At 51.3% G+C, this 24,981-nt stretch overlaps 1 protein-coding gene across 1 annotated transcript; it reads left to right on the top strand.

Moving 5' to 3' along the window:
* The first annotated feature begins 3,807 nt into the window (after positions 1-3,807).
* On the top strand, positions 3,808-24,734 carry hmox1a (heme oxygenase 1a). Its single transcript, XM_041177839.1, has 14 exons — positions 3,808-3,908; positions 6,209-6,329; positions 8,661-9,152; positions 9,398-9,450; positions 10,848-10,968; positions 12,808-13,299; positions 13,545-13,597; positions 14,947-15,067; positions 16,689-17,180; positions 17,426-17,478; positions 18,881-19,001; positions 20,953-21,444; positions 22,537-22,633; positions 23,197-24,734. The coding sequence occupies exons 1-14, from the start codon at positions 3,877-3,879 to the stop codon at positions 23,334-23,336; spliced, it is 2,880 nt and encodes a 959-aa protein (XP_041033773.1). The 5' UTR covers positions 3,808-3,876; the 3' UTR covers positions 23,337-24,734.
* Positions 24,735-24,981: the final 247 nt, after the last annotated feature.

Below are 24,981 nucleotides of genomic sequence, written 5' to 3'. Positions count from 1 at the left end.
GGAACCCGGTGGGAAGGCCATCTGGAAAATTTTGCGGTCACACCCCAGCTACAAGCCCACCGGCGGGGGGGGAAGGTGACATTCTTCCCGCCACCTGTGTAGCGCAGTTACTAAATTAACAGAAAATTGCTGGAAATACTCAGCAGGTCTGGCAGCATCTGTAAAGAGCTAAACAGAGTTAACGTTCCAGGTTGATGAGCGTCAGATCGTCAGAACAGCTGAGCATTTCCAGCATTTTCTTTAAGTTTTGAGGGATGTCTTAAAGGAGGGTAGGAAGCTCGGAGAGGCAGAGAAGTGGGGGAGTGCAGTGGGCTTTCAAATATCGTGTGCAATTTTGGTCTCCTTATTTAAGGAAGGATGTAACCACGCTGGGGGCGGTTCAGAGGAGGTTTACTAGATTGATACCTGGAATGAGCGGGTTGTCTTATGAGGAACAGACTGGGCTTGTTTCCACTGGAGCTTTTAAAAAGTGAGGGTTCGTCTTGACAAGGTGGATGTGGAAAGGCTGTTTCCACTTGTGGGTGAGTCCAGAACTAGAGGCCACTGTTTAAAAATCAGGGGGTCGCCCTTTTAGGGACAGAGATGAGGAGAATTTTTTTCTCTCAGAGGGTTGTGTGACTTTGGAACTTTCTGCTTCAGGAGGCAGTGGAGAGGGGGTCGTTGAATATTTTTAAGGCAGAGGTAGCTAAGATTCTTGAAGAAGAGTCATACGGACTTGAAACATTAACTCTGTCTTTCTCTCTCCACAGATGCTGTCAGACCTGCTGAGTTTTTCCAGTGTTTTTTATTTTTGTCTCAGATTTCCAGCCTCCGCAGTATTTTGCCTTTATCTTAAATAAGGGTTCTTGTTAGGCCAGGGAATCAAAGGTTATTGGGGAGGGGGGTAGATGGGAATGTGGGAATTCGAAACCCAAACAGATCAGTCATGATCTTATTGAACAGCGGAGCAGGCTCGAGGGGCTGAATGGCCTACTCCTGCTCCTATTTTGCATGTTCATGTGCGCTTTGTGAGCTGGGATTGACATCTTAGCAACACTGATGCCTGCTTAATTGGTCAGACACCATCTGGAGTGTAGATCCAATGCACCGCACCCTACAAAGGGTATACTGTTCTTAGCTTGGAGGGGGTGCAGCACAGATTCACCAGATAGTGGGGCTAAAAGGTCACCTTATAAGGACTGGTTGGTTTGTATGCCCTGGAGAAAAGGGTGATTGAATTGCAGCGTTTTAAGATGACTAAATCATTTATAAGGTAGATGAAAGGGAATTATTCCCTCTGGTGTGGGGGCAGTCCAGCTGGAGGCCATTACCTTAAAGTTAGAGCCAGACTGTATAAGGTAAGGTCAGGAAGTGTTTCTTCACACAAAGCGCTCTCAGGCTGGATCAAAGCTAGGCCCGAAAGGTGAAAGGTCAGTATAATGAAGCAAAAAGTGGAGTCCATTGAAGGAACCTGTCAGTCCAACCTCAAAGGACCTGAAACTGGTACAATGGTACAATACAGAACATTCAGTCAGTGAGGAACAGAAGGATAGCAAGACTCTGATGGTAATTCAAGGCTACGACCTTCAATGGAGTGGAAGAGACTGAATGAACAGGGTAGAGATGGGAGGTGGGAAGCACAGGTTGACTTTTGTACTTCCTGCTAACGTCGGGGTTCCCCAGGACAGGTGGTGGACTGTATAGTTTCCTGCAATCTCCTGGAGCGGGTCCTATACCAGCAAAGCCTGTTCTCTCAGTTCGAAGGGAATTTTCTCCATAAGTGAGAGGGTTGGTAGGGGGAGAGGGTGGTCGGGGTGGGGGGATGGTTTGCTGTGGGTTGCATTGAGGGGCAAAAATGAGAAGGAGGTGAGAGGGGGTCTAATGAGATGGAGGTGAAGGGTTGAGGGTGGTGCAGGGAGGGAAAGCTTGCACTATGGACACTACACCATGTCGCCCTTTGGAAAACCCAGCTGACAGGTGGATGGGGGAGAGGGAGAAGAGATGGGAAGGGAGGGGAAGGGGAAGGGGAGGTGGAGGGGAAGGGAAGATGGAAGAAGTGAGGGGAAGAAGGAGAAGGGGAGGGAGGGAGAGAGAAGGGAGAGAGAGGGAGGGAAGGGAGGGAGCGAAGGAATTGAGGGGAAGTTTTCCTTCTCTCTGTCATTGTCGACCAGCTCTGTTCTGGTAGGTTCCATTTACTGACTGCTTTTTATCAGAGAAGACATGTCCAGCACCAGTTGGGGCATGAGTCAGACTCTCCTGCCATCTATAGAACTTTCCAGACCTGCAGTTTGACGAGAAATGCAACTTGGAAATGTCCTCGTCTGCTTCTCCAGAAAGATGCCAGTATTGGCTGGGGCACTGACACTGCCTCCCTGCCCCTCCCCCCCCCCCCCCCCCCCCCCCCCCCCCCCCACTACCCCCCCCCACTCTGCCTCTCTGTCTAAATGGCCACGCTTGTAGTGAGGCCCAGGAGTTGGCATGGCAACTCTTGCCTCACCCTCGCTGCCACACACTGACTGATGGGAATGACAGCTGGACATATGAGAAGGTGAATTCACTGCCCCTGAGCACCGGGTCCAGAGATGGGGTCACGACCACTTGCCCCAAATCTCCAGCCTATTTGGGCGTGGGGATTTTCCCCGAGGTGCCAGAAGCTTCTGGTCAAACAGGCCTTTCTGCCCATCCAGTCTGTACCCTCCACAGTCCAAAGCCAGATTTACCCGCACTCTTCAGATTCTTTCAACCTCCTCTTCCTTCATTCATCCACTCAATCGAAATTTCAATGTCAACAGCCACTGCCTTAACGTCAAATGTGGCTCCATGTGTAGCCCTTGGCCTGGAGGTTGGGGATTCCAGTCGCACTCCAGAGATTTGAACGCAAAATCCAGGTTTCACTACGCAGCACTGAGGGAGTGGTGCACTGCCAGAGGTGCCGCCATTCAGATGGGATGTTAAAGTGCAAGCCCCGCCCAGATGGAGGCACAAGATCACCTGGCTACTACTTTGAGAAAGATTTTCTCCCCAGTGCCTTGGTCGATATTTATTCCTCAACCAACATCATTCAGAAAGAGCATTTGGCCATTTTTTATTTTCAATGCATGTGGGAGCTTGCTGTGCACGAGATGTGTTTTCTACAATACACCAGTGATGATGCTTCAGAATGACCTTTGGCTGCTGCGGGGAGCTTCGGGGTGTCCCGAAGTGTTGGCAGGGGCTATAGCAATGCAATCTTCTTTTCCCTCCAGAAGTGAATTCCACTGCCTCACAGACAGCACCGCCCCTGCTTTTTCGCTGTTGCCTGCAGCCTATTGATTGTGGTACGTTCCTGCTGCACAGCTCAGAGGTGAATGTTGTTCACGGTCCTTCTGAGTCAAGATGTTCGGCTCCTGCATTCTGTTCCGAGGCTCTGGAACTGGCAGCTGAGGGGTTAAATGTTTCGTTTCTGCAGAAGCCAATTGCTTACCAGCCCAGGCTTGAACTGTGTGTGTGTGTGTGTGTGTGTGTGTGTGTGTTTGTGTGTGTGTGTGTGGGTTTGTATGTGTGTGTGTGTGTGTGTATGCGGGGGTGGGAGGTAGGAGGTCAAAGGTTTCAGTAGGACAAAGAACACAGGCTAATGCCTTCAGCTTTCAGCTGGGGAGAAGTTTCCAAACCACAGAGGAAATGAAGTCAACATCCTTTCTGTACAAGCTCTTCACCCGATTATCATGTGAAAGATTATGAAGGTGGGGAGGGACAGACTTGCTCTAACAAGAGGGCTGACCCACAGCGTCACGTGGGCTGTCCCAGAAACAGGATAAAAGGGCTCGGAATTCACCGCTTCCAACAGAGGATTGAGCGAGCAGCCAGGAAGCAGCCAGAGATTCCGAAAGATAAACAGAAAACAGCTTGGATATCCCGATGGGAATTGTTGGCCACATGGACAGAGACAGGTAGGGGCACAGCAGTTTGTCTCGATTCTGAAACCCCGAGTGAGACCTGATTCTGAATCCGGAGTGAGACCAGTTTCTGAATCCAAAGTGAGACCAGTTTCTGAATCCAGTGAGTCCAGACCCTGAAACCTGGAGTGAGTCCGGACTCTGAAACCCGGAGTGAGTCCAGACTCTGAAACCCGGAGTGAGTTCAGACTCTGAAACTGGAGTGAGTCCAGACTCTGAAACCTGGAGTGGGTCCAGACTCTGAAAGCCGGAGTGAGTCCAGGCTCTGAAACCCAGAGTGAGTCCAGACTCTGAAACCCGGAGTGAGTCCAGACTCTGAAACCCGGAGTGAGTCCTGACCCTGAAACCCGGAGTGAGTGCAGACTCTGAAACGGGATTGAGTCCAGATTCTGAAACCAGAGTGAGTTCAGACTCTGAAACCCAGAGTGAGTTCAGATTCTGAAACTGGAGTGAGTCCGGACTCTGAAACCTGCAGTGAGTGCGGACTCTGAAACCCGGAATGAGTGTGGACTCTGAAACCCGGAATGAGTGCGGACTCTGAAACCCGGAATGAGTGCGCACTCTGAAACCCGGAGTGAGTGCGCACTCTGAAACCTGGAGTGAGTGCGGACTCTGAAACCCGGAATGAGTACGGACTCTGAAACCCGGAGTGAGTGCGGACTCTGAAACCCGGAATGAGTGCGGACTCTGAAACCCGGAGTGAGTGCGGACTCTGAAACCCGGAGTGAGTGCGGACTCTGAAACCCGGAGTGAGTGCAGACTCTGAAACCCGGAATGAGTGCGGACTCTGAAACCCGGAATGAGTGCAGACTCTGAAACCTGGAGTGAGTGCGGACTCTGAAACCAGAGTGAGTTCAGACTCCGACCAGTGTCTCTCCTTACTGTTTGATATCGTGGGACTGCTTGAGCAATTTATTCTCTTGCGATCTTGCTCCTTCCATCCCTGCCTCCTGGGGGTAAAGCCCCTGCCCAGGGCCAGTCTCTGCCCAGTGAAGGGTGACAGACGGTGCTGTTGCTGGTGGCGCGGTGTAACCGCTGCTGCCAGCTGGGCTGACCAACCTGTGTAAAAACCACAAGGGATTAAACATTTACAGATGGCAGGTCCAGTTGGCTGCTTATCAGGGAGTGGAGTTACTGAGGAAGGTGCGTGCTGTGTAACCATGGCAGCCGCCTTTACTGAATGTTATCCTGGGCTGTGATTGGACATGGTGAGCAGCTGTTTGTCGGGTTTGGTCAGAAGACTCAGGGGAGTAGGTATCAGACTCTGAAGTTTTGTCGGAGTGAATGAGATTATCCTGTCAGAATGACGATCTCACACCAGCTCCCCAAACACCACTCGCCTGCACACCCCACCCCACCACCCCAGCTCCACATATACCTCCAGGGGTCACTTCCCTGCTAACACAAATCCCCCTGACTAACCCCAACCCTGCACAATGTCACATAGCAGCCAACACCGTGACCCTGTGAGACCCCAGTGACCCTGTGGAGCTCCCAGTCACCCTGTGAGATCCCGGTGAGACCCCCATCAGATCTCCATGAAGCCTCTGGGACTCTGTGAGATCCCTGTGCTCTTGTGAGATTTTCTGCTCTAGTCTCGGGAGGGGGGGGGGGGCGGGGGTGGGGGGCGGGGATGCTGTGGGGGGGGGTGGGTGGAGTGAGACACAAACCTAAAACCTCCTGACTCAGAAGTGGCAGTGAGACTCCACTGATCACCTGACACCTTGGCAATGAGTGTTTCTGGGGAAGGGACCAAATGGCCTCCACAATCTGGAGTTAGATGGTTGGAAATGGGAGTGGGTTTCCTCTCGGGATCGAGGGGAGAGTGCAGAGCAGGGAGGGGGCTGGGGAGGGTGGTGGTGCTATGATTGGACTCAGCCACGATGCACTCTACAGATGAATAAGCTGCTGAAATATAGTGTCTACACTCATATCTAAATAATGACCATGTGGGTGAGAGCGACATGGATGTGAGCTGTTGGGCCCAACCAGAAAAGCACAGGCTTGCTCCACAGCAACTAATTGCGTCGTATTTTTCCCAGTGCCCCGGCCACGCCCTCTGACCTCTGTCTTGGTGTGACGGCCTCCACAGTTGATGATCCTGAAAACACTGTTTAGATTCACACATGGACAACAGGGACGTTAATGCTGTTGGGGATGGGGGATGGGGGTTGGGAGGGGGCAGTGAGGGAGGGCATGGTGTGGGTTGTCTGTATGAATCAGGGGCCCAACCTGAGGTTGGGTGGGTGGACTGAACCAAACTATAACTCTGCCCTTTGACCTTTTTGCCCCAGCATGCCGGCCGACTTATCAGAAGCCCTGAAGCTGGCCACAAAGGAGTCGCACGCACTGGCCGAAAACTCGGAGTTCATGAGAAACTTCCAGAAGGGTCAGGTCACCCGGGATCAGTTTACGGTAAGATTTAAATCACAAGAAAAGTTGGCTTTCGAGCCGGGAGGGGAGCTGGAGATCAAATCCACCAACGCATCTCTTTCTCGATCTACAGGTTATCGATCCTGTATTCGTAAGCCCTATATAGGAATCATAATACTTTACCGCACAGAAGGAGACCATTCAGCCTATCATGTCTGTGCTGGCCCTCTGAAAGAGTTACCAATTCTCCCCACTCCCCTGCTCTTTCCCCATTGCCTTGCAAATCCCCCCTCCCCCACAACCTTTAATATCCAAAGTTATTATTGAGTCAGCTGCCACCTTGCACCAGACTGTTTAGCCCCCACCACCAGCATCAAGTTCACAATTCGCTGCTAAAAAAAAACTCCTCATTCCATCTTTGATGCTTTTGGCCATAACCTTAAATTTGGGTCCCTCTGGTTACTGACCCTCCCACCTCATTTCCTGATTTCTCCTCGTTCACTTTATCAAAGCCCATCCTGGTTGTGAACGCCTCGATTTAATTCTTCCCACCGCCTTCCTTATCAAGAATCTATCTACTTCTGCCTTATAAAAATATTCAAAGACTCTGCTTCCACCTCCCTTTAAGGAAGAGAGTTCCAAAGACTCACAACCCTCTGTGAGATAAAATTTCTCCTCATCTGTGTCTTATATGGGCCACCCCTTATCTTTAAACGGTGACCCTGGGTTCCCTGCCAACTGCAGTGACCAGGGCTTTAGAGACAAGGGGAGGCCTAGGATCTGAGAAGACTGAGCTGAGGCCCGAGGTATGAGCACTGGGTCTCAGGGCCAAGCAGCAAGCAGGTGGTCAAAAGAACTGGGAATACTGGAGAGAGCGAGAGGTCCAGAGAACAGACCCCAAAAGAGTAATTGTGTGTAGCAAAGTTCGACCCTCTCTTCTCAGTAAGAAATAGGAGCAGGAGGCCATTCAGCCCTTCGAGCCCATTCTGCCATTGAATGAGATAATGCACAATCTTCTACTTCAACATCATTTTTCTGCATCATCCCCATATCCCTTGATGTTTTTAATGTATAAATCTATCGATCTCAGTCTTGAACATACTCAATGACTGAGCTTCCACAGTCCTTTGGGAGAGAAAATTCCAAAGATTCACCACCCTTTGAGTGAAGAAATTTCTTCTCATCTCAGTCCTAAATGTCCTGCCCCTTATTCTGAGACTGTGCGGCCTGGTTGTAGACCCCCAGCCCAGCCAGGGGAAACATCCTTCTTGCATAGACCCTGTTGAGCCCTGTAAGAATTTTCCATATTTGAATGAGATCAGTTATCATAATTATAAATATAATAATTATTATAATTATCAATTATCAGAATAATCCCGTGAAGAGATTCCCAATTTCCAACATAACTCTTCATCATTGCTCTGACCCTAACTCATTCTGGTTGTCCTTTTCTGTAAACTTTCACCTACCGCTATGTCCCTTCTGTATGTTGGCGACCACAACTGGACACATTGTTCCAAGTGGAGTCACACCAATGAATTATAAATTGGCAGCTCCTGAGCTTAAAATTACAAGCCTCTGCCCCTAAGTTTGGGGATAAAGGAAACCCCTCCACAGTCCATTCCTTGCCCTCTGCCTCCAGGGTTTTATGAACTGTGCCCACCCACTCCCTGTGCCCATAAGTCCCACTGCCCTCCCCGAGCACCGACTTCAGCTTCCGGGGCAGCATGGGGTCCGAGGCACATGGCCCCCTACGTCGAATCAGCAGGAATTTATCAGGATAACACTTGAAGAGGTTAGAAAGGAATCCCCCTCACTCAATACTGCCCTTGACTCAAATCAGTAACCGAGAAATGCTCCTTCATGAGGAATAGAAAAGAAAGGCTTGCATTTCTATAGCGCCTTTCTCCACCTCCTGCATCCCAAAGGGCTTGAAAGACAATGAGGTGCTTTTGAAGTGTAATCACTGTTGTCAATTTGTGCACAGCCAGATCCTGCAAACAGCAACGAAGTACTGACCAGATTATCTGCTTTTGGGTTGTTGGCTGAGGGATAAATATTGGCCCCAGTGGAGCGAGAGAACAATTCTACTCTTCTGTGCATTGTAGCTGCAGGATCTTTTGTGTCCCTGTATGGGGACTCGGTTTAAGATCTGAAAGATGGCACCTCCAACAAAGCAGCACTCCCTCAGTACTGTTGGGAGAGCAGATGAGATCTGTCGTCAGCACCCTCACCCTCAGTGCCTTCTTCCTCAGCATTCTCATCCTCAGTTCCCACTCCCTCACCCTCAGCGGCCTCCACTATGTTGGTGTTCTGGCAGTGAGCTGAGCTAATCCCTGTTCACAATTCTCTTTCCTTTCCTCCCTCTTCCAGCTATTACTGGACTCTCTGTACTTCATCTACACTGCCTTGGAAGAGGAGATCGAGAGGAACAAGGATCACCCGGCCTTCGCCCCTCTCTACTTCCCCTCAGAGCTCCACCGGAAGGAGGCCTTGGAGCAGGATCTGGAATACTTCCACGGGCCAGGCTGGAGAAATCGCATCGAGTGTCCGAAGGCCACAGGGAAGTACGTGTCCCGGATCCAGCACGTGGGGCAAAGGGAGCCCGAGCTTCTGGTGGCCCACGCCTACATCAGGTACTTGGGGGACCTGTCGGGTGGACAGGTGCTCAAGAAGGTGGCCCAGAAAGCATTGCAGCTGCCGAGCACGGGTGAAGGGGTCGCATTTTTCACCTTTGACGGGGTCACCAACGCCACCAAGTTCAAACAGCTATATCGCTCGAGAATGAACACACTGGAAGTCAATAGAGAGACAATGGAAAAGATCCTGGATGAGGCAAACCGGGCCTTTCAACTCAACGTGGGGGTAAGAGAAAGATATTCTTTCAATTTTGTGTTAATTATCACACAAGGCTTTATTTCTGATGCTTCCTCTGCCCTGGTTCTAAGGCTATTCTAACCTTGGTTCGGTTTGGCCTTCATCTTGAGGCTTGCTCAGACTTTGTTGCTAAGGCTGGCTCGGCCTAGGTCCTGAGGCTCGGCCTGTCTTGGCTCCGGTTTCTTCCTTCATCCTGGTCCCTCAAACTGCTTCTTGTTTTATTTCCAACGCAGGTTTTTGCAGAGCTGCAGCAGCTGGAAGCTCAGAACCAGAAGCAAGGTGTCAGGTAAGAACTTGGTGCCAGCTAGGATCTGAACTCTATCCCTGCCAGGGCAAAACTCTGTAGCACAGGCACACCCATGGCAGATTAGAGGCAGTGTAAAGCTCCCTCCACACTGCCCATTAATGCAGCTCAGTCTCCGCCCTCCCTCCCTGGTAAGATAGGGTGATACAGTCAGTAGCACAGGGTGTTGGAGAGAGAGGTTATCACCTGAGCTGGTCGATGTGGCTATCTGACCAGGATACCAGGTGGCTCTGCTCCCGTGTGCACCCAGGTGAGAATGAGGGCCATTTGAGAGAGAACAGGACAATCAGAACTGGGCTTAGTCCCCACTGAATGTTTCCTGGGCCCCTTCCCAATAGCAGTCTGAGAGCAGCAACCCTACTGGACAGGAAATACATGTGGGAGAGGGGGAGAGGGAAGGGAGAGAGAGGGGCCAAGACAAAGAGAGTGAGAGAAAGAGGGAGGGAGAATGGGAGAGAGAGAGAGGGAGGGAGAGGGGCAGGTACCTCCACAACACTGGCTCCAAATCCACCACTAGGAAGAGCAGCCTGAGGGTTAGGGTGATGGCTAAGGTTAGGGTCAGGTTTAGGGTCAGAGTTAGGCTCAATGTCAGGGTCAGGGTTAGGGTCAGGGATAGGGTCTGGTTAAGGTTAGGATTAGGGTCAGAGTTAGGCTCAGTGTCAGAGTTAGTCTCAGGGTCAGGGTCAGGTTCAGGGTTAGGGTCAGGGGTAGGGTTAGGGTTAGGGTCAGGGGTAGGGTTAGGGTTTAGCTCAAAGTCACAGTCAGGGTAAGGGTTAGGCTGCTCTGATAACTCTGTCTGAAGGGACAGAGATTGTACCCAGATTGTGGCTGCGGATTGTTGGTGTGAAACTTGCCATCAGATTTACCAACAAAACTATCCCCCTTCCCTGAGGAGAAAATATCTGTGGGCCTTTTTAGGCATCCATTAGCTCAGCGTGCTGTTGAGGCAGGGGAGTGTGCATGTGGCTCAGACAGGAGGACATGGGGTTGTGGGGATGAGGTCCCCTATGGACCTCAATTCCACTGGGTCGCTGCTCATGGACACGTGTAACAAGATCAGTTGGAAAGTGAAATCCTGCCAACATCAGGACTGGCCTCAGTGTGACAGCCTCCACTGTCGAACAGCTGACTGAAAAACTGACTGGACACAGTCCTGGGTGGTTTGTCAGTTCGGGGGAGCATGGGTTGTCTCCATCTGTGTTTTGGGTGGCAGGGGTGGGGGTGGGGGAGGGTGGGGAGGGGGGAGTAGGGTAGAGTTGGCGGGTGTGTGGGTGTGCGGGGGTGGGGGCGGGTGGGTTCTGTTTGAATAAGGGACCCAAAGCCGTGGCTGCAGCTGGATTGAGCCAAACTAACCCTGCCCTTTGACCTCTTTGCCCCAGCATGCCGGCCGACCTATCAGAAGCCCTGAAGTTGGCCACAAAGGATTCGCACGAACTGGCCGAAAACTCGGAGTTCATGAGAAACTTCCAGAAGGGTCAGCTCACCCGGGATCAGTTTAAGGTAAAGCGAAGATACTGGTTCTTTAAACTATACGCTCTGTTCTCCCCCTCACCAACCCCACTCCTCCCTCACCTCTTACCTCTGACCCCATCCCCTTCTCTCCGTTCTATTTCCCTCTCACCCGCCCCTCCATCTCCACCTTCACTCTCGCCCCTCCTTTCCCACGTCCCCTTCCCACTCCCCCCTCAGGGCCCTAAACCCCTTTCCCTCCACCTTAAATTTGAATGGTTTCTGGATGGGGACCTCCAGGGGACAGCACACAATCTTCTGCTATCTCACCAGGACACCTCTTCCCAGCACAATCACAGAATTGTTCCAGCGCAGAAGAAGGCCATTTGGCCCATTCTGTCTGCATCTACTATTCGAACGCGCAATTTATTAGTACCATTTTCCCGTCTTCTCCCCATAACCCAGCACATTCTTACTTTTCAGGGAACAGTCAAATTCCCTTTTGAATGGTTCAATTGAACCTGCCTCCAACTTGACTCTCCAGTTGTCCGCTTGTCGAGGGCGGTGAGCGACTCACTGACGTCCCACAGCTTTTTAGCTAAAGCTTGGTCTTGTGCTGTCAGACTGGGCAGAGTGAGGGAACAATCACTGTTGATGTATTTCCCACTGACACTCTCCATTTCCTTAGTCACTGCGCAGTAAATGGGACTCACAGCTCCTTCCGCTGGAAACTGGAAGACAGAGAACTTCAGAAAGCCAAACAACACAGATCAAGGAATTAACTTAATTCTGATCAGTCCAGAACAGCATTGTAGCATTGTGAATTTAAAGGTTTATACACAATGGAAAGGTGTACAGGCATTGGAAATGTGTACAAGGGATGGAGTGTTGTACAGGGTGATTAAAAGTGTACAGTAAGTCCCCTTTTTAAGTGGTCTCGGACAGCAAGTAACTCTGGGAAGCCTTATGGACTGTTCGAACCTGTCCGTAGACCCACAGGCCCAAGGTCAGGAGCAGGAATCACAGCTGGTCTTGCCTCCTTGTCCAGGGAAGATGGGGTAAATTGTAAATCTACCCTGTGCTGAGGGCAGGAAATTCAGATTCAAGCATAAACCCAGGGCTGTATCTGGACGGGAGAAATTCAGCACCAATATGGGGGAGATAAGGATCCACCATGTTGGAAAGCTTCCTCTGATACCGCTACAGAACTGCCACTCCGACAGTGTGGCTCTGCTTCAGCCCTGCCCCTCCAACAATACAGCTCTCCCACAGTACTGACCCTCTGACAGAGCAGCACTCCCTCAGTACTGACCCTCTGACAGAGCAGCACTCCCTCAGTACTGACCCTCTGACAGTGCAGCACTCTCTCAATACTGACCCTCTGACAGAGCAGCACTCCCTTAGTATTGACCCTCTGACAATGCAGCACTCCCTCAATACTGACCCTCTGACAGTGCAGGCCTCCCTCAGTACTGACCCTCTGACAGAGCAGCACTCCCTCAGTACTGACCCTCTGACAATGCAGCACTCCCTCAATACTGACCCTCTGACAGTGCAGGCCTCCCTCAGTACTGACCCTCTGACAGAGCAGCACTCCCTCAGTACTGACCCTCAGACAGTGCAGCACTCCCTCAGTACTGACCCTCTGACAATGCAGCACTCCCTCAATACTAACCCTCTGACAGTGCAGCACTCCCTCAATACTGACCCTCTGACATTGCAGCATTCCCTCGGTACTGTTTGGACCCAGGTGGGACATGCCAATGGTGTACATTCAGCGCCCTTGCCCTCAGCACCCTCACCCTCAGCGGCCTCCACTATGTTGGCGTTCTGGCAGTGAGCTGAGCTAATCCCTGTTCACAATTCTCTTTCCTTTCCTCCCTCTTCCAGCTATTACTGGACTCTCTGTACTTCATCTACACTGCCTTGGAAGAGGAGATCGAGAGGAACAAGGATCACCCGGCCTTCGCCCCTCTCTACTTCCCCTCAGAGCTCCACCGGAAGGAGGCCTTGGAGCAGGATCTGGAATACTTCCACGGGCCAGGCTGGAGAAATCGCATCGAGTGTCCGAAGGCCACAGGGAAGTACGTGTCCCGGATCCAGCACGTGGGGCAAAGGGAGCCCGAGCTTCTGGTGGCCCACGCCTACATCAGGTACTTGGGGGACCTGTCGGGTGGACAGGTGCTCAAGAAGGTGGCCCAGAAAGCATTGCAGCTGCCGAGCACGGGTGAAGGGGTCGCATTTTTCACCTTTGACGGGGTCACCAACGCCACCAAGTTCAAACAGCTGTATCGCTCGAGAATGAACACACTGGAAGTCAATAGAGAGACAATGGAAAAGATCCTGGATGAGGCAAACCGGGCCTTTCAACTCAACGTGGGGGTAAGAGAAAGATATTCTTTCAATTTTGTGTTAATTATCACACAAGGCTTTATTTCTGATGCTTCCTCTGCCCTGGTTCTAAGGCTATTCTAACCTTGGTTCGGTTTGGCCTTCATCTTGAGGCTTGCTCAGACTTTGTTGCTAAGGCTGGCTCGGCCTAGGTCCTGAGGCTCGGCCTGTCTTGGCTCCGGTTTCTTCCTTCATCCTGGTCCCTCAAACTGCTTCTTGTTTTATTTCCAACGCAGGTTTTTGCAGAGCTGCAGCAGCTGGAAGCTCAGAACCAGAAGCAAGGTGTCAGGTAAGAACTTGGTGCCAGCTAGGATCTGAACTCTATCCCTGCCAGGGCAAAACTCTGTAGCACAGGCACACCCATGGCAGATTAGAGGCAGTGTACAGCTCCCTCCACACTGCCCATGAATGCAGCTTAGTCTCAGCCCTCCCTCCCTGATAAGATAGGGTGATACAGTCAGTAGCACAGGGTGTTGGAGAGAGAGGTTATCACCTGAGCTGGTCGATGTGGCTACCTGACCAGGATACCGGGTGGCTCTGCTCCCGTGTGCACCCAGGTGAGAATGAGGGCCATTTGAGAGAGAATACGACAATCAGAACTGGGCTTAGTCCCCACTGAATGTTTCCTGGGCCCCTTCCCAATAGCAGTCTGAGAGCAGCAACCCTACTGGACAGGAAATACATGTGGGAGAGGGGGAGAGGGAAGGGAGAGAGAGGGGCCAAGACAAAGAGAGTGAGAGAAAGAGGGAGGGAGAATGGGAGAGAGAGAGAGGGAGGGAGAGGGGCAGGTACCTCCACAACACTGGCTCCAAATCCACCACTAGGAAGAGCAGCCTGAGGGTTAGGGTGATGGCTAAGGTTAGGGTCAGGATTAGGAATAGGGTCATGTTTAGGGTCATAGTTAGGCTCAGTATCACGGTCATGGTTAGGGTCAGGGATAGGGTTGGGCTAGGGTTAGGATTAGGGTCAGATTTAGGCTCAGTGTAAAGGTAAGGGGTAGGGTCATGGTTAGGGTTAGGGTTAGGGTTTAGCTCAAGGTCATAGTCAGGGTAAAGGTTAGGCTGCTCTGATAACTCTGTCTGAAGGGACAGAGATTGTACCCAGATTGTGGCTGCGGATTGTTGGTGTGAAACTTGCCATCAGATTTACCAACAAAACTATCCCCCTTCCCTGTGGAGAAAATATCTGTGGGCCTTTTAAGGCATCCATTAGCTCAGCGTGCTGTTGAGGCAGGGGAGTGTGCATGTGGCTCAGAGAGAAGGACATGGGGTTGTGGGGATGAGGTCCCCTATGGACCTCAATTCCACTGGGTCGCTGCTCATGGACACGAGTAACAAGATCAGTTGGAAAGTGAAATCCTGCCAACATCAGGACTGGCCTCAGTGGGACAGCCTGCATTGTCGAATAGCTGACTGAAAAACTGACTGGACTCAGTCCTGGGTGGATTGTCTGTTCGGAGTAGGATGGAAGTGTCTCCATCTGTGTTTTGAGTGGCATGGGTGGGGTGGGGGTGGGGAGGGATAGGGGAGGGTTTGGTGTGTGTGGGGGAGTGGGTTTCTGTTTGAATAAGGGACCCAAAGCCGTGGCTGCAGCTGGATTGAGCCAAACTAACCCTGTCCTTTGACCTCTTTGCCCCAGCATGCCGGCCGACCTATCAGAAGCCCTGAAGTTGGCCACAAAGGATTCGCACGAACTGGCCGAAAACTCGGAGTTCATGAGAAACTTCCAGAAGGGTCAGGTCACCCGGGATCAGTTTAAGGTAAAGCGAAGATACTGGTTCTTTAAACTATACGCTCTGTTCTCTCCCTCACCAACCCCAGTCCTCCCTCACCTCTTCCCTCTGACCCCTTCCCCTTCTCCCCGTTCTCTTTCCCTCTCACCTGCTCCCCCATCCCCACCTTCACTCTCGCCCATCCTTTCCCACGTCCCCCTCCCAAGCCCCCCTCAGGGCCCTAAACCCCTTTCCCTCCACCATAAATTTGAATGGTTTCTGGATGGGGACCTCCAGGGGACAGCACACAATCTTCTGCTATCTCACCAGGACACCTCTTCCCAGCACAATCACAGAATTGTTCCAGCGCAGAAGCAGGCCATTTGGCCCATCGTGCGTGCACCTACTATTCGAATGAGCAATTCATTATTGCCATTTTCCCGTCTTCTCCCCATAACCCAGCACATTCTTCCTTTTCAGGGAACAGTCAAATTCCCTTTTGAATGGTTCAATTGAACCTGCCTCCAACATGACTCTCCGGTTGTCCGCTTGTCGAGGCCGGTGAGCGACTCACTGACGTCCCACAGCTTTTTAGCTAAGGCTTGGTCTTGTGCTGTCGGACTGGGCAGAGTGAGGGAACAATCACTGTTGATGTATTTCCCACTGACACTCTCCATTTCCTTAGTCACTGCGCAGTAAATGGGACTCACAGCTCCTTCCGCTGGAGACTGGAAGACAGAGAACTTCAGAAAGCCAAACAACACAGATCAAGGAATTAACTTAATTCTGTTCAGTCCAGAACAGCATTGTAGCATAGTGAATTTAAAGGTGTATGCACAATGGAAAGGTGTACAGGAGATGGAGGGATGTACAGGGTGATTAAAAAGTGTACAGTAAATCCCCTTTTTAAGTGGTCTCGGACAGCAAGTGACTCTAGGAAGCCTTATGGACAGTTCGAAACTGTCCATAGACCCACAGGCCCAAGGTCAGGAGCGGGAATCGCAGCTGGTCTCGCCTCCTTGTCCAGGGAAGATGGGGTAAATTGTAAATCTACCCTGTGCTGAGGGCAGGAAATTCAGACTCTGACGTAAACCCAGGGCTGTGTCTGGACAGGGGACATTCAGCACCAATATGGGGGAGATAAGGATCCTCCAAGTTGGAAAGATTCCTCTGATACCGCTACAGAACTGCCACTCCGACAGTGTGGCTCTGCTTCAGCCCTGCCCCTCCAGCAATACAGCCCTCCCACTGTACTGATCCTCTGACAGAGCAGCACTCCCTCAATACTGACCCTCTGACAGAGCAGCACTCCTTTAGTACTGACCCTCTGACAGAGCAGCACTCCCTCAGTACTGACCCTCTGACAGAGTAGCACTCCCTCAGTACTGACCCTGACAGTGCAGCCCTCCCTCAGTACTGACCCTCTGACAGAGCAGCATTCCCTCAGTACTGATCCTCTGACAGTGCAGCACTCCCTCAGTACTGACCCTCTGACATTGCAGCATTCTGTCATTATTGTTTGGACCCAGGTGAGACATGCCAATGGTGTACATTCAGCACCCTTGCCCTCAGCACCCTCACCCTCAGCGGCCTCCACAATGTTGGTGTTCTGGCAGTGAGCTGAGCTAATCCCTGTTCACAATTCTCTTTCCTTTCCTCCCTCTTCCAGCTATTACTGGACTCTCTGTACTTCATCTACACTGCCTTGGAAGAGGAGATCGAGAGGAACAAGGATCACCCGGCCTTCGCCCCTCTCTACTTCCCCTCAGAGCTCCACCGGAAGGAGGCCTTGGAGCAGGATCTGGAATACTTCCACGGGCCAGGCTGGAGAAATCGCATCGAGTGTCCGAAGGCCACAGGGAAGTACGTGTCCCGGATCCAGCACGTGGGGCAAAGGGAGCCCGAGCTTCTGGTGGCCCACGCCTACATCAGGTACTTGGGGGACCTGTCGGGTGGACAGGTGCTCAAGAAGGTGGCCCAGAAAGCATTGCAGCTGCCGAGCACGGGTGAAGGGGTCGCATTTTTCACCTTTGACCGGGTCACCAACGCCACCAAGTTCAAACAGCTGTATCGCTCGAGAATGAACACACTGGAAGTCAATGGAGTGACAATGGAAAAGATCCTGGATGAGGCAAACCGGGCCTTTCAACTCAACGTGGGGGTAAGAGAAAGATATTCATTCAATTTTGTGTTAATTATCACACGAGGCTTTATTTCTGATGCTTCCTCTGCCCTGGTTCTAAGGCTATTCTAACCTTGGTTCGGTTTGGCCTTCATCTTGAGGCTTGCTCAGACTTTGTTGCTAAGGCTGGCTCGGCCTAGGTCCTGAGGCTTGGCCTGTCTTGCCTCCGGTTTCTTCCTTCATCCTGGTCCCTCAAACTGCTTCTTGTTTTATTTCCAACGCAGGTTTTTGCAGAGCTGCAGCAGCTGGAAGCTCAGAACCGGAAGCAAGGTGTCAGGTAAGAACTTGGTGCCAGCTAGGATCTGAACTCTATCCCTGCCAGGGCAAAACTCTGTAGCACAGGCACACCCATGGCAGATTAGAGGCAGTGTACAGCTCCCTCCACACTGCCCATTAATGCAGCTCAGTCTCCGCCCTCCCTCCCTGGTAAGATAGGGTGATACAGTCAGTAGCACAGGGTGTTGGAGAGAGACGTTATCACCTGAGCTGGTCGATGTGGCTATCTGACCAGGATACCGGGTGGCTCTGCTCCCGTGTGCACCCAGGTGAGAATGAGGGCCATTTGAGAGAGAACAGGACAATCAGAACTGGGCTTAGTCCCCACTGAATGTTTCCTGGGCCCCTTCCCAATAGCAGTCCGAGAGCAGCAACCCTACTGGACAGGAAATACATGTGGGAGAGGGGGAGAGGGAAGGGAGAGAGAGGGGCCAAGACAAAGAGAGTGAGAGAGAGAAAGAGATGGAGAGGGGGAGAGAGAGAGGGAGGGAGAGGGGCAGGTACCTCCACAACACTGGCTCCAAATCCACCACGAGGAGCAGCAGCCTGAGGGTTAGGGTGATGGTTAAGGTAGGGTCAGGATTAGGATTAGGGTCAAGGTTAGGGTCATAGTTAGGCTCAGTGTCAGGGTCAAGGTTAGGGTCAGTGTCAGGGTTAGGGTTAGGGTCAGGAGTTGGGTCAGGGTTAGGGTTAGGATTAGGGTCCGGGTTAGTTTCAGAGTTAGGCTCAGTGTCAGGGTAAAGGTTCGGGTCAGGGTAGGGTTAGGGTTAGGGTCAGGGTTAGGGTCAAGGACACATTCAGGTTAAGGGTTAGGCTGCTCTGATAACTGTCTGAAGGGACAGAGATTGTACCCAGATTGTGGCTGCGGATTGTTGGTGTGAAACTTGCCATCAACAAAACTACCCCCTTCCTCCAAGGAGAAAATATCTGTGGGCCTTTTAAGGCATCCATTAGCTCAGCGTGCTGTTGAGGCAGGGGAGTGTGCATGTGGCTCAGAGAGAAGGACATGGGGTTGTGGGGATGAGGTCCCCTATGGACCTCAATTCCACTGGGTCGCTGCTCATGGACACGTGTAACAAGTTTAGTTGGAAAGTGAAATCCTGCCAAAATCAGGACGGGCCTCAGTGTGACAGCCTTCACAGTCGAATAGCTGACTGAAAAACTGACTGGACTCAGTCCTGGGTAGATTGGCTGTTCAGGGGAGGAGGATGGAAGTGTCTCCATCTGTGTTTTGGGTGGCAGGGGTGGGGGTGGGCATGGGGGAGGGGTAGGGGTAGGGGTTGGCGGGTGTGTGGGTGTGCGGGGGTGGGGGCGGGTGGGTTCTGTTTGAATAAGGGACCCAAAGCCGTGGCTGCAGCTGGATTGAGCCAAACTAACCCTGCCCTTTGACCTCTTTGCCCCAGCATGCCGACCGACCTATCAGAAGCCCTGAAGTTGGCCACAAAGGATTCGCACGAACTGGCTGAAAACTCGGAGTTCATGAGAAACTTCCAGAAGGGTCAGGTCACCCGGGATCAGTTTAAGGTAAAGCGAAGATACTGGTTCTTTAAACTATATGCTCTGTTCTCTCCCTCACCAACCCCAGTCCTCCCTCAACTCTTCCCTCTGACTCCATCCCCTTCTCCCCATTCTCTTTCCCTCTCACCCGCTCCCCCATCTCCACCTTCACTCTCGCCCCTCCTTTCCCACATCCCCCTCCCACTCCCCCCTCAGGGCCCTAAACCCCTTTCCCTCGACCTTAAATTTGAATGGTTTCTGGATGGGGACCTCCAGGGGCCAGCACACAATCTTCTGCTATCTCACCAGGACTTTAGATCTTGAACTCCCTCCTCCATCCCCACCCCCTTTCCATTTCTTCCCCCTTCCTTTTGTTTTTTCCAAAAATTTATATAGATTTTTCTTTACCCACTTATTTCCATTATTTTTAAATCTTTTATGCCCTGCTAGTCTTTCCACCCCACCCCCACTAGAGCTGTACCTGAGTGCCCTACCATCCATTCTTAATTAACACATTCGTTTAGATAATATCACCACCTTCAACACCTCTTTGTTCCTTCATCTGTGACATCTTTTGATTATCTGCTCCTATCACTGCTTGCTTGTCCCTACAACCACAACAACACCCCCACCCCACCCCCCCCACCTTAAACCAGCTTATGTTTCACCCCTCCCCTAATATTCACTCAGTTCTGTTGAAGGGTCATGAAGACTCGAAACGTCAACTCTTTTCTTCTCCGCCGATGCTGCCAGACCTGCTGAGTTTTTCCAGGTAATTCTGTTTTTGTTTTGGATTTCCAGCATCCGCAGTTTTTTGTTTTTATCTAAGGAATGAACTTAATTCTGTTCAGTTCAGAACAGCATTGTAGCATTGTGAATTTAAAGGTGTATACACAATGGAAAGATGTACAGGCATTGGAAATGTGTACAGGAGATGGAGGGATGTACAGGGTGATTAAAAAGTGTATAGAAAGTCCCCTTTTTAAGTGGTCTCGGACAGCAAGTGACTCTGGGAAGCCTTGTGGACAGTTCGAATCTGTCCATAGACCCACAGGCCCAAGGTCAGGAGCGGGAATCACAGCTGGTTTCGCCTCCTTGTCCAGGGAAGATGGGGCAAATTGTAAATCTACCCTGTACTGAGGGCAGGTAATTCAGACTCAGGCATATACCCAGGGCTGTGTCTGGACAGGGGACACTCAGCACCAATATGGGGGAGATAAGGATCCGCCAAGTTGGAAAGCTTCCTCTGATACCGTTACAGAGCTGACACTCAGACAGTGTGGCTCTGCCTCATCCCTGCCCCTCCAACAATACAGCCCTCCCACAGTACTGACCCTCTGACAGAGCAGCACTCCCTCAGTACTGACCCTCTGACAGAGCAGCACTCCCTCAGTACTGACCCTCTGACAGAGCAGCACTCCCTCAGTACTGACCCTCTGACAGTGCAGCAATCCCTCAGTACTGACCCTCTGACAGAGCAGCACTCCCTCAGTACTGGCCCTCTGACAGATTAGCACTCCCTCAGTACTGACCCTCTGACAGAGCAGCACTCCCTCAGTACTGACCCTCTGACAGAGTAGCATTCCCTCAGTACTGACCCTCTGACAGAGCAGCACTCCCTCAGTACTGACCCTCTGACAGAGCAGCATTTCCTCAGTACTGACCCTCTGACAGAGCAGCACTCCCTCAGTACTGACCCTCTGACAGAGCAGCATTTCCTCAGTACTGATCCTCTGACAGTGCAGCACTCCCTCAGTACTGACCCTCTGACAGTGCAGCACTCCCTCAGTACTGACCCTCTGACAGTGCAGCACTCCCTCAGTATTGTTTGGATCCAGGTGGGACATGCCAATGGTGTACATTCAGCGCCCTTGCCCTCAGCACCCTCACCCTCAGCGGCCTCCACAATGTTGGTGTTCTGACAGTGAGCTGAGCTAATCCCTGTTCACAATTCTCTTTCCTTTCCTCCCTCTTCCAGCTATTACTGGACTCTCTGTACTTCATCTACACTGCCTTGGAAGAGGAGATCGAGAGGAACAAGGATCACCCGGCCTTCGCCCCTCTCTACTTCCCCTCAGAGCTCCACCGGAAGGAGGCCTTGGAGCAGGATCTGGAATACTTCCACGGGCCAGGCTGGAGAAATCGCATCGAGTGTCCGAAGGCCACAGGGAAGTACGTGTCCCGGATCCAGCACGTGGGGCAAAGGGATCCTGAGCTTCTGGTGGCCCACGCCTACATCAGGTACTTGGGGGACCTGTCGGGTGGACAGGTGCTCAAGAAGGTGGCCCAGAAAGCATTGCAGCTGCCGAGCACGGGTGAAGGGGTCGCATTTTTCACCTTTAACCGGGTCACCAACGCCACCAAGTTCAAACAGCTGTATCGCTCGAGAATGAACACACTGGAAGTCAATAGAGAGACAATGGAAAAGATCCTGGATGAGGCGAACCGGGCCTTTCAACTCAACGTGGGGGTAAGAGAAAGTCTTATAACCAGTAACCATGGTGACTCTTGTACCTGTGCTTTTCCCTCGCGTGTAGTATTGACTCAGTACTTATCCTCTGACAGTGCAGCACTCCCTCGGAACTGACCCTCTGACAGTGCAGCACTCCCTCAGAACTGACCCTCTGACGGTGCAGCACTCCCTCGGTACTGACCGTCTGACAGTGTAGCACTCCCTCAATATTGACCCTCTGACAGTGCAGCACTCCCTCACTACTGACCCACTAATTGTGCAGCACTCCCTCAATACTGATCCATTAACAGTGCAACACTCCCTCACTACTGACCCACTAACAGTGCAGCACTCCCTCAATACTGACCCACTAACAGTGCAGCACTCCATCACTACTGACCCACTAACAGTGCAGCACTCCCTCAGTCCTGAGGCTCTGACAATGTAGCCTTGCCTCAGTACTGACCCTGTGGCAGCACAGCACTCCCTCAGTACTGACCCTCTAAAAATGCAGCACTCCCATGGGTACTGACCCTCTGACAGTGCAGCACCCACTCATTACTGGCTTTCCAACAGTGTAAAATTTAATAATAGTCAAAAAAATGTGAACTTTATTCGCATGTGGCTTTGTTCGGTCTCAGTCGGAGACTGTGTCTGTGCAAGAGGTTGATTCATGGGACGGTTATAGTCTGACATTGTGGTGTCCTTGCTGTTTTTGTACCTTCATACTCATGGGCTCAGTGGGCTGAATGGCCTCTTTCTGTGTGCAACGACTCTCCATGGTTCTAAAACAGTGGAGGGGTTCATGAGCTGATGAAGAAGCCACAATACGAACGCCCCATCTGTGCCTGTAAACATCTCAGCTGACAGGGCAGTCAGTCTGCTTCAGTCAGAGGGTTTGCCGGGGCCCTACATTGAGGAGACGGGATTGGGGGGGTGGGGCGGGGAGGATGCTCCCTCAGACACTGGGTTTATTCTGAGCTGGGCCTTCCCAGACTCTGCCACTCCCATTTTCACCCTGTCGGACGGGAACCCACAGCGGGAGTCTCAGCTCCCGGTTACGCCAGAACCTTCAGAATGAAAAGCTTTCTCCTCGTTTTCTTGCTGCAGCTTTTTGGTGAACTCCAAGCTTTGAGCTCAGGACCGGAGTGCAATGGTGCTGTACACGGGAACAGCACAGAGACCAGGAAACGCACCTTCGCGCAGGGTAAGGCACTGGGCTGGGGCCGTGGGGGGGTGGGGTGGGAGTGGGGGCAAAGTGTGACTGGGGGTGTGACTGTGACCAGCATTTGTTGCCCGTCCCTAATTGCCCTTCATCTAAGTGGCTTGCTGGGCCATTTCAGAGGGCAGTGAAGAGTCAACCACATTGCTGTGGGCCTGGAGTCACATGTGGGCCAGACCAGGTAAGGACAGCAGATTTCCTTCCCTAGAGGACCTTAGTGAACCAGATGGGTTTTTACAACAATCGATGACAATTATCATGGTCATCATTCCGGAGACTAGCTTTATATTCCAGATTTATTAATTAATTGAATTTAAATTCCCACAGCTGCCATGGTGGGATTTGAACCCTGTCCCCAAGGAATTAGCCTAGGCCACAAGCACCTTCCCACCAGCAGAAGGAGGGGCCACTAACAAACAGGCCCCAGTACCTGTCCAATTGGGAGCAGGAGGCAGTGTGAATCTCAGTACAAACATGAACAGGTAGATCAGTTACAATCTATTGTCCAGTCCCAATCAACCAATGACATTTATCTTCTGCCTTCACAGGACAAGCAATACCTACCGGAACCAATCAGCATCTGCCAAAGCAGCCACAGGATTCGCTAACGTCCAGCCCATCCCTGCGATTTGCCCTCCTGCTCGGTTTAGCAGCACTTGCTATTGGCTGGTACCTGTATCTGCTGTGAGAATGCTCAACGAGAGGCAACAAGGGGATTCGAGCTGCTCTCTTCACCTCGATTTCTGTGTCACAGCACTAACCGAACTTTATCAGCTATTTAGCCATGCCGCGAGGTTGGTGGGGGGGGTCTCATTCTCACCTCTGAGTCAGAAGGCTGTGGGTTCAAACCCCACCCCAGAGAGCTGATTTTATAATCCGATCTGACACTCCCCCCAGTGCAGTACTGGGGGAGTGCAGCACTGTTGGAGGTGCCCACCTTTTTTTCTGTCTGAAATGTTAAACTTAGTCCCCGTCTGCCCTGCTCGGTTGGATGTGGAAGATCCCACGGCACTATATCGAAGGACAGCTTGGGAGTTCTCCCCAGTTTCCTGACCCATATGTATCCCTCAACCAACATCATAGAGAAAAAAATACAGGTCACTATCGCATTGATTTTTGTGGGAGCTCGCAGTGCGCAGATTGGCTGCTGCATTTCCTGCAATTATGACATTTCACAAAGTACTTGATTGACTGTAAAGCGCTTTGGGACATTCCGAGATGGTGAAAGGCACTAAATAGATGCAAATCCTTTCTCCAAAGCTGTGTCTGTGTGGGAATCGCATTCTGGGCTGTGGGACCAGGACAGTTCTCCAACTGTTCAACTTTCATCAGCCCGCTCTGTCTGTGCGACACGAGCAAAGGGAAAACCAGGTTCTAGTGGGTGAGCTGAGTGTGCTTCTGCTAGTGGGACTTTTCACTCACTGTTTTTAACCATCGCATGTGACACTAGTCTCTGTGAATCAGGTACTGGATAAAAAAAATACTCAGGGAAGGTATCATAGGAACAGGAGGAGGCTGTACCACACCCCCCCCCACCCCTTTGCTAACTAACCTACTGAATCCTTTCCACACTCGATCAATTGCCCTTTCCATCGTCCAAACTCAAGGAAATATCAGTCAAATTTATGCAACCTGGCCTCATAAGCTTTGACTGATCCTCACCCCTGTGAAACTCCTTGGGGTGTTTTCCAATGTTAAAGGTGCTATACGAATGCAAGTTGTTGCTGTTTTAAAAAAAATCACCGACGTTGAGGCTTTTACTGCAGGGAGCTCCAGTTTATGAAACTTGTCCACTTGTTTTGCTCCGCTCATCACTAAAAAAAAATCATCTGATTATTTTCATGTTAGTGGAGTCTTGCTGTGCATAAATCTCCTTAAGTTAAAACATTGACTGCACTTCAAAAGTATTTAATTGGCTGTAAAGCACTTTGAGAGGTCCTGATGCCACAACAGGCACCATGGAAAAGCGAGTTCTTTCTATTTTTTTGTTAGCCTGAATGTATATAAATATATATTTGTATAAATTGTTTCTGAACTATTTCAATCTAGGCAAAATGCATTTGAATTAAAATCTATACTGATTTCAGATTCTGCATTGTATTTGTTTCAACACTTGTAGGGATGGGTGGAAGAAGGGTGCCTGTTCCAGGGAACCGAGCGAGTGTCCTCAGGAGTGAGGCGCACAGATCCACCTGGCCTGTACTCATTGCCCTCAGTTCTGTAATAGGGGTGACAGTTGGTTTCAAATGCCACTGGACTCAGGAAAGGTGGCAGTGGGAGTGAGGTGGGGAGTGGGCAGGGCGAGAAATCAGCCAGCTTCCTGCTCCTGACCA

Source organism: Carcharodon carcharias, chromosome 31, assembly GCF_017639515.1.
Source record: "Carcharodon carcharias isolate sCarCar2 chromosome 31, sCarCar2.pri, whole genome shotgun sequence".
Classification (NCBI taxonomy): domain Eukaryota; kingdom Metazoa; phylum Chordata; class Chondrichthyes; order Lamniformes; family Lamnidae; genus Carcharodon; species Carcharodon carcharias.
The sequence above is the reverse complement of the archived record's forward strand: the minus strand, read 5'-3'. Positions and strand labels throughout refer to the sequence as shown.